Source organism: Gekko japonicus, unplaced genomic scaffold (assembly GCF_001447785.1).
Source record: "Gekko japonicus isolate JY-2015 unplaced genomic scaffold, Gekko_japonicus_V1.1 scaffold513, whole genome shotgun sequence".
Classification (NCBI taxonomy): Eukaryota; Metazoa; Chordata; class Lepidosauria; order Squamata; family Gekkonidae; genus Gekko; species Gekko japonicus.
The window spans coordinates 531,570-541,291 of record NW_015171519.1 but is presented as its reverse complement, the minus strand read 5'-3'; the positions used below and the strand labels follow the sequence as shown (position 1 = coordinate 541,291).

At 51.7% G+C, this 9,722-nt stretch overlaps 1 protein-coding gene across 1 annotated transcript in view; it reads left to right on the top strand.

Moving 5' to 3' along the window:
• LOC107117313 (cytoplasmic phosphatidylinositol transfer protein 1-like) overlaps positions 1-9,722 on the top strand; it is a 63,372-nt gene that overhangs the window by 10,760 nt on the left and 42,890 nt on the right. The window contains exons 3-5 of the mRNA XM_015419408.1: positions 852-904; positions 5,881-5,979; positions 7,695-7,778. Coding sequence (XP_015274894.1) covers positions 852-904; positions 5,881-5,979; positions 7,695-7,778 — 236 coding nt within the window. The remainder of the gene's footprint in view (positions 1-851; positions 905-5,880; positions 5,980-7,694; positions 7,779-9,722) is intronic.

Below are 9,722 nucleotides of genomic sequence, written 5' to 3'. Positions count from 1 at the left end.
GCACAGGGTGTCTGTTGTGGGGAGGGGGAGGGAAAGGGTTGTACTCCCTCGGGTAGCGAAGGACAGAGTATAAGTCCAATCTCTTCTCTTCTTCTTCTTTGCCTGATATGGTACAGCTCTTGCACTCATTAAACAAGGTCATGTGGTACAGTCCTTGCAGGCCTATATCATGTCAGAGTTCAGTAGTTTGAAAGGAACGGCCTGACCTGCCAACAGAAAGCTAACACTGGGGGGATTTTTGTATTCTGATGTTTCGCTTTCCAAATGATTTTATGGAACATTGCAATGGGCTCATAGCTCAGAGGAAGAAGAGATTGGATTTATACCCCGCCCTTCACTACCCGAAGGAGTCTCAGAGTGGCTTACTATCTCCTTTCCCTCCCCCTCCCCACAACAGACACCCTGTGAGCAGTGTTCCCTCTAAGCTGTGGAGTCTTGTGAGCAGAAATTCTACTTTGTGAGCCACTAACATTAAAGTTGTGAGCAATTGATTTGGTTGCTGCATAAATTAGTTTGCTCTGGAGCCGTCCTTCCTGAGCCGAGACAAAAGCTGGAGGCTAAAAATCAGTGAGCTAGCTCACACTAACTCAGCTTAGAGGGAACCCTGCCTGTGAGGCAGGTGAGGCTGAGAGAGCTCTTTCGGGGACTGCCCTTGACAGAACAGCTCTGAGAGAACTTGTAACTGACCCAAGGTCACACCAGCAGCTGCATGTGGGGGTGCGGGAAATCGAACCCGGTTCTCCCGGATTACAGTCCGCGCTCCTAACCTCTTCACCAACCTGGCTCTCTGGAACTGACTTCCAGATTTGCCCCTAAACTACACTCGACTACAACCGGCTCTCACTTTGCAGTACAAAGACAAGACCAAACGATCAGCAAATGTGAAGTTCACACCCTGTCGAAGGTGTGCCGGCTCCCCCGGGGGCAGCTTTAATTATTCCATTCTGAATGGTAGCTGTGTTGGTGTGTGTGCGTGCACCGTGCTGGATTGTCCCCCGTCCCCCGTCCCCCAGCTTCCAGCACTGTTTTCATGAGGAATGGCACTAAGTGCACCGTTTCGATCGCATTTTAGCTTCAGCGGGGCCAGCCTGACTTCTCAGCCACCTCATTGCGGTGGCCGGAGGGCTGGTTGTCGGGGGCACTGCAGCGCCATGGTTACGCTGACAAGTCTCATTGGGCTAACTGGATTGAGGCCGCAGGCCGGTGGGGCGATTCGATCTCATTCAAAGGGGGCCTGTGGAAAAGCCATGTGCATTTTCGTGGGTGACGTGACCAAGCGGCGGCTCTGGCTTCCAAGGCTGGCCCACGTGGGACGGGCCTTCACGGCCATGAGGTCTAGTCCATATTCAACCTGTGCTGAAAGCGCTGCACTGGTTGCTGAAAGCGCTGCACTGGGACCATATTCAGCCTGTGCTGAAAGCGCTGCACTGGTTGCCAATAGCGTACCGGATTCGCTTCAAAGTGCTGGTTCTTACCTATAAAGCCCTATATGATCTGGGTCCAGCCTACCTGAGGGACCGCCTTTCCCCGTATGTTCCCCCAAGAGCGCTACGGTCGGGGGCCCAAAACCTTCTAACTATACCGGGCCCCAAGGAGGCTAAGCTGATCGTCACGAGGGCTAGGGCTTTCTCGGTGGCGGCCCCTGCCTGGTGGAACGAGCTCCCGGAGGAGATCCGGGCCCTGCGGGATCTGGTACAATTCCGCAGGGCCTGTAAGACGGAGCTCTTCCACCAGGCTTTCGATTAGGGGCCGCCGCCGCCGCCCCCCCCCCCGTGGACCTCTTCCCCCAGGTTTGCGATTAGGGGCCGCCGCCGCCCCCCCCCCGCTTTATACCATCAATGTGGGGGGGTGAGGGCCCTAGGAGGCTAGGTGGAACATCTGTGGAACATCTGTTTAACATCTTTCACGCTATGCCTACCAAGGGATGTTTGGTATGTGGTTTGTCCTCTCTGATATCTTAGTATGGACGCTGTGTAGTCTTGAGCACTTTATTGTCTGATTGGGTTTTAAACTCTATATTATGTTTTTAAATTGTATTATAGTATTTGATGTTTTTATGAGCAAGTTTTTGCCATGTAAGCCGCCCTGAGCCCTACGGGGGAGGGCGGGATATAAATTTAACAAACAAATAAATAAATAAATAAATAAAATAGTCACCTGCTTTTAAAAACAAACCGATGTTTTCAGGAATGGCCAGGATCCCGTTCTCTGCAGAAACGCGCATGTCTCTGTGGTCATAAAACCCCTTGGCAGGCCAACTGGGAAGGAAGTTATGGAAGAGAGGTGTCAAACTCATTTGTTACAAGGGCTGGATCTGACATAGATGTCACGTTGTTGGGCCGGGCCGTGTGTGCCATGAAATGCAACGCCGTATAAAACAATAAATCTATTCAAAGTGCTGAGATAATTTCTATATATCTAGCTGGGATTGAGGTATTAGCACTGATACCATCCCCAAGAGTAGCCTTTAAGAAGGGTAACCATTTCACATAAAACAAAGATTGAGCTCTATAGGTATTATATGGAGGTATGGATTGTGCTATTTTATCCATAGCATAAAGTTCCCATAGCTGCATATACCATTGATGTTTCGTTAATGTGTTAGAACTTTTCCAATTTCTAGCAATTACCATTTTAGCTGCAATTAACATTGTGGAGATTAGATCTTTAGATGAGTTGGGAATTTCTACCTCTTCCCATAGGTCTAAAAGTATAAGAGTAGGTGACAGTGGAATATTAATCTTGGTTATGTGTTCTATTGTTTCTAAAATCGAAATCCCCATGGGATATCATGAACGAGGAGTACCTTTCATTTCCATACATACCAGTTGCTTGCGGGCCAGGTAAGGGTCCTGGACGGGCCTTATGTTTGACACCCTTGTTATAGAACGGAATTAGAGTCCAGGGGCACCTTTAAGACCAACAAAGTTTTATTCAAGGTGTGAGCTTCCGTGTGCATGAACACTTCCTCAGATACATCGAAATGGAATTACAGATCATTGTTGTATACAGAGAGGGCAGCTTGTTAAATTAGCATGCAGAATAGTGAAGAATTTTTTTTTTAACAGATAAAAAGAATGACAAGCTGGGTTTCTGGTTATCTTCTGTTTGGGTTCAGCTGGGGGGACACACACAACATGAGTAATAAATATGTCAGAACTGGAGATCGATGTACCCTAAATCGTGAGAATCCAGTCATTAGATCCCATCCGTGAACTTCCTAGCATAGAGGAAGGAAGTTAGGTATCTTTAAGTGAGAGGTACGGTCTCCGTGTTCCTCGGGGCGCACACACCGTTGACGGTGGTGTTCTTAGTAAATTAGTAACTCCTTCCCACCTCTGTGGTGTGTGCATAGAGGAAGGAAGTTAGGTATCTTTAAATGAGAGGTACGGTCTCCGTGTCCTGGGGCGCACACACCGTTGGATGTGACGGTGGTGTTCTGAGTAAATTAGTAAACTCCTTTCCACCTCTGTGGTGTGCGAAACTGATAACTCCTTGCACTCCCTGCGTATATTCAATTTGCAAGTCTTTTTGAGGTTTCTCATGTTCACCCCGCGGCGTGCGGCTCCGTAGCTAGGGGAGCGAGACTCGAATCCGAGCCTCCCAGCTAAATGTGCCGGCTTCCTTGCTGTTGGACCAGGCGGACTTCTATCCCCCCCGCACCTGTCCGAGCTGTCTTGCGTTTTGTGGTTTATTGCAGCTTTTGCAGTGGAAATGCGACTCTTCCATGCAAAACGAGAGAGCAGAGCTTTGCATTTTGTTCCCCGTTGAGGGGAGGCAAGTGATTTTTTTTGCAAATGTTGCTCCCTCTCGATTGGATGACATCCAATGCTCCCTCTAAGTATGGAGTCTTGTAAGCAAAAAGTCTATTTCGTGAGCTACTGGCATTAGTGAGCGAGTGATTTGGCTGCTGTATAAATTCGTTTGCTCCGGAGCCGCCCTTCCTGAGAGAAGACAAAAAATGTGTGAGCCGGAGACTAAAAAAACGGCGAACTGGCTCACACTAACGCAGCTTAGAGGGAACATTGATGACATCAAGGAGGGAAGTGTTCAGAGGGGTCAAGCATTTTCCTTGTACAAGGTTGGGGGGGGGGGGTTGGTGTAGAGAAAGTGCACCTGAGGAGGGGAATGAGAGAGATTTATAAAATTAAACCTGACGGGATAAATTCCAGAGCTTAGAGGCACCTAGTAAAGTCAACAGTAGACTTGGGATGGGCAGCCGAAATCCCTCCTTGGCACAATGCGTCGTTAACCTGTGGAACTCCCTGCCTCAGGATGAAGATATGACCAAGTGGCTTAGAGGATTTTGAAAGACGTGTAGGCAGATTCATGAGGGATAGATCTCTCATCGGCTGCAGTGGAACCTTCACGTCCAGCGGCAGTGAATCTTTGAATGGCTGCCACAGGAGGCGGAGCCGGCCACAGAACGATTGCCACGGCTTCGCTTCAGTCACACACAGTGTAGATTCCTATGCTGTGGCGGCAGCTGCCGCCAAAGCAACATGTAAGAAATCCGCAAAGCCAATCAAATCTCCATTGGCCAGTCAGGAGCTCTGCTGAACAAGAGCCCCACCTACTTCCTAAAAAAAACTTGGTGAGGGCCAGAAAAAAGTGTCTGCAAGCTGACGCCCACGGGCACCGTGTTGGGGACCCCTGGCCTAGACACTAACCCCAGCCCTCCTCCTGACAGACGTCTCCCCTAGCGAACGCTGCAGCTGCCCGGTGGAGCTTGGCTTGATCTCCACCGTCTGCTTTTGGCCCACCTCTTCTCCGAGGCATTCCGGCTACAGTGCGTGGTTCTCCCTCCTCCGTTGTCTCCTCACGACAGCCCTGGAAGGCGGTCATGTGGGGATCAGTGTTCCCTCTAAGCTGAGTTAGTGTGAGCTAGCTCACAGTTCTTTAGCCTCCGGCTCACACATTTTTGTCTTAGCTGTGCCATCAGGAGGTCCACCAGTGGGGCCAGGACATTAGAAGCCCTCCCACTGTTGACCCCCCCCCCCAAGCACCAAGATGACAGAGCATCACTTGCCCCAGAGTCCCTATCTATACCTTGTGGCTAATAGCCACTGATGGACCTCTGCTCCATATGCTTATCTAATTCCCTTTTGAAGCCGTCCATGCTTGTAGCTGCCACCACTTCCTGTGGCAGTGAATTCCAAGTGTTCATCACTCTTTGGGTGAAGAAGGACTTCCTTTTATCCGTTCTAACCCGACCGCTCAGCAATTTCATGGAGTGCCCACGAGTTCTTGTCTTGTGAGAAAGGGAGAAAAGTACCTCTTTCTCTACCTGCTCTATCCCACGCAGAATCTTGTAAGCCTCAATCATGTCACCCCTCAGTCGTCGTTTCTCCAAGCTAAAGAGCCCTAAGTGCCTTAACCTTTCCTCATAGGGAAAGTGTTCCAACCCTTTTATCATTCGAGTTGCTCTTTTCTGCACTTTTTCCCAAGCTATAATATCCTTTTTAAGGTGTGGTGACCAGAATTGCACACAGTATTCCAGATGAGGTCGCACCATTGATTTATATAGCGGCATTGTGATATTGGCTGATCTGTTTTCAATACCCTTCCTAATAATCCCCGGCATAGCATTGGCCTTCTTGCTCACAACCTTAATGCCAGTAGCTCACAAAGTAGAAGTTTTGCTCACAAGACTCCACAGCTTAGAGGGACCATTGGTGGGGATTCGAACCCCAATCGCGTCCCGCACTCCGAACCACGACGCCAACAGTGGCGGGCAGGGATGCGTGTGAACGGGCTGAGAACGGGAGGGGGTGTGTGCGTGTACCGAAAGGGACGTGGCGGACCGGGTTCCTGCCTTGGACCCCCCCCCCATCTGTGGGTCAGCTTCACGCCGGGCCTCCCGGGCTCTGCCTCTCCCAGAGCTTCCTGCCTCCTCACGTGAAAGGCTGCAGTTGCCGTGGCAGCGTGCGTCATGGAAACTTCCTCTTAGGCAGGTCTGCGGAGAAACGGAAACCAAAGGTATGCAGTGGCGGCTGGGAGGGAGAGCTGGCCAGTGCCAGGGAGGAGGCGAAGGGAGAGAAAAAGGGGGGAAGGGGCTCGGCCAGCAGAAGGAAACACACAACTCCCGTCTTTGGGAAGTCAGGGGAAGGGAGGAAGCGCAGGAGGAACGCGATGCCATAGAGTCCGTCCTCCGAAGCAGCCGTTTTCTCCAGGGGAGCGGGTCTCTGTAGCCCGGAGGAATTCTGGGAGAAGGGCCGGGGCTCTTTTTGTAGCAGGTACTCATTTGCATATTAAGTGACACACCCCTAATGTAGCCAATCCTCCAAGAGCTTACAGTAGCTCCTGTAAGAAAAGCTCTGTAAGCTCTTGGAGGATTGGCTACATTAGGGGTGTGTGGCCTAATATGCAAAGGAGTTCCTGCTACAAAAAGAGCCCCTCGCCTGGCGATTGGTCACCCAAAATCGAGAGGCGCTTGGCCGACGGTGCCCGCGCGGAGGGCGGGCCTCTTAGGTTGTGCCCGAGGGGTGGGGTTCGGCCCCAAGCGAACCACAGAACATGGTCACCGAAGCAGTGCCGTTGTCCTGAATTTGGGCTCGGGGCTGGGCCGAATTGGCGTTACCTCAGCCCAGGGGAGCCTCCGGTCAGTGGCAGATTTATGGGGGAATTGCAAATGAAGAGAAGAGATTGGATTTATACCCCGCCAGTTTGGTGTAGTGGTTAAGTGCGCGGACTCCAATCTGGGAGAACCGGGGTTGATTTCCCCACTCCTCCACTGGCAGCTGCTGGATGACCTTGGGCAAGCCATAGTTCTGAGCTGTCCTTGAAAGGGCAGTTCCTGAAAGAGCTCTCTCAGCCCCACCTGCCTCACAGGGTGTCTGTTGTGCGGAGGGGAAGGGGAAGGAGTTTGTAAGCTGCTCTGAGACTCCGAGTCAAGGGCAGGGTATAAATCCTCTACTTCTCCTCCTCCTCCTCCCCCCCCCAAGGAGTCTCAGAGCAGCTTACAATCTCTCTTCCCTTCTCCTCGCCACAACAGACACCCTGGGAGGTCGGTGGGGCTGAGTGAGCTCTGAGAGAACTGTAGAAGAAGAAAAGAGATTGGATTTATACCCCGCCCTCCACTACCCAAAGGAGTCTCAGAGCGGCTTATAAACTCCTTTCCCTTCCCCTCCCCACCACAGACACCCTGTGAGGCAGGTGGGCCTGAGAGAGCGCTCTCAAAAACTGCTCCTGAGAGAACAGCTCTGAGAGAACTTAACTGACTCTTCCCCTCTCCACAACAGGCACCCTGTGAGGTAGGTGGGGCTGAGAGAGCTCTTTCGCGGACTGCTCCTGAGAGAACAGCCATGACAGAACTTGTGACTGACCCAAGGTCTTCCAGCAGCTGCATGTGGAGGAGTGGGGAATCGAGCCCGGCTCTCCCAGATCAGAGTCCGCGCTCCTAACCACTGTACCAAACTGACCACAGTTCTTTGGACATCTGCCCCAGAGCTTGAAAGTCAGTGCTGCTTCTGTGCAGCGCCTAGCGGAGATGTCTTTTCCTCCCCCAACATTTCTAGTTCTAACTGGCCTCCTTGTGGCACTCTGACGAAGGGTGCTTTGACTCTGGAAAGAATATCTTCTTGGTTCCTAGGGGACGGCTTGGACTCCAATCCAGTTGTTGGTATGGGCCTTTGTCCCAGTTTCCTGGCCCCTCTCCCTCGCTGAAAATGTTACCTCACCCTTGCTTGGCATAGCGCCAGGCAGCTGAGGCCTGTCTGGAAGTCAGACACCTCTCGTGTGCCAAGAAACGGACTCCCTTCTTCAGCCTTCTTACGAGGGTAAGAGACCTGGGCTCAGTCCCCGGCCCCATGGCCTCTCCAGTTCGGCAGCCAATCCCTTATCGCAGTGTGAGTTTTCTCCCCTTCCTATAAAACTGTACTGACTAAATGGAACCTCCAGCTTCAGGGGCAATCTACCTCTCAGTACTAGTTGCAGGGGAGGGAAGCCAGCATATCCCATTTGAGGGGGGACCTGGAAGAAGCTGGCTAGCTCACACCGGAAACGCAACGCTGGACCCTAGGTCTGATCCAGACACATTTGCTTTGGAAAGAGCAAAGGGTCTCTGAGCATGTGCGAAAAGGCCTTATCTCTTGCTTCCAGGTAACGCTAGGCGTTCACAGCAGTGATTCCACAACAGCCGTGTTGGGGATGCAGAAAAGAGAGATTTGGCCTGTTTTCTAAGTTGTGTGGCGTGTACGTGTGTATCATTTGGCCACGGAAAGGGCCAGCACTGGGACACGGCCCGTGGCCTGCCTGTCAGCAGCCGGAGAAGGAAAACAGGGTCTTTGTGTGTCCCCCCCGGGGGGGGTCGTCTGGCATCCCAGGAGGCTTTCAGCGGGAATGGAATGCTTTTGCTGTGAGCGCCTTGGTAACCGCTGTAGATGATTACACCGCCTTCTAGCAGCCGTCCCACGCAGACACGTCCTACGGAGGCTCTCGGCAGGGCCGCACAAACTTGGCGCTCAGCAAGCCCTAACGTCTGTGCCCCCGAAACCAAAACTAGGCCTCATGACCTCATTTTTTTTGCAAATCGAGTACTTTTGCACATTCTGTCTAGCCGATTTCCTACTCCCGGCTGTTGAGGAGGGCAAGAAGTTTCCCCGAAGTCTCAAAGTTCCCTCCCTGACTTAGGGGAGCCTTTCTTTATCCGAGCGCACGTTTGAAAAGCGTCCAGCCGTCCCAGATGTGGGAGTCACGCCTGTTTGCATAGCTCCGCCTCTTCACGGGCACCGGCCAATCTCGTGCTCTGTCTCTCCGTCACACTGAAAGCGTGACAGGATGTTGAGAAGCCGTTTTTAATGATACGGACTCCAAAACGTCCGTTCTGAAAACATAGGCATCGGTCAAGCCCGTCTGGTTTTCAAGGCTTTTAAGAAATGTCACGAGAACTAGAGACTTGCGTTGTGAAATTAAAACGATAAGCTTGGCGTTCACAGGAAACTGAATGCAGCCTACCTCACAGGGGTGCTGTGAGGATTTTAAAAAAGATTTTTAAAAAATCCCCTGTGCTTATTATCTGGAACTACCCGGCAGAAAGGTACTGCGGTGGCTCAAGTGGTTAAGACGCTGAACTGCAGGCTGTGGAAGGTCAGTAGTTCAGCAATTCGAGACCCGGGTGCCGCATGACGGAGTGAGCTCCCGTCTCTAGTTCCAGCTCCTGCCAACCTAGCAGTTCAAAAGCAAGACATTGCAAGTAGATAAATAGGTACCCCTTCGGTGGGAAGGTCACAGCGTTCCGTGCGCCTTGGTGTTTAGTCATGCCGGCCACATGACCACGGAAACGTCTTCGGACAGCGCTGGCTCTTCGGCTTTGAAACGGAGATGAGTACCGCAACCCTAGAGTCGGATTCGACTGGCTTTTGAGCAAGGGAACCTTTACCTTTACTTTTACCCGGAAGAAAAGTGGGATGGGACTGTAAACAGGTGAAGGAAATAATTTGGTATGCGGTGACCGAAGGCCAGCGGACGATGGTGCTGGGTTTTCTTCTGCAGTTATTTTGTTAGCGGGGGTCTCCACAAGTCCCTCAAGACACAACGGATCAGTGCCTCCCCTGAGGATGTTACTCTTGGCGAATAGATCAGATCAATTTGATCATTTGGGAAGTCAAGCCTGTTTGCAGGGTGGTTTGGGATAGATCTTGGGTGCCGCGACCGTTCGGGTTAGATCCGACAGCATCGAAATCAAACTACCGGCACACGAGAGCGCCTCCAGTGAGAACTCA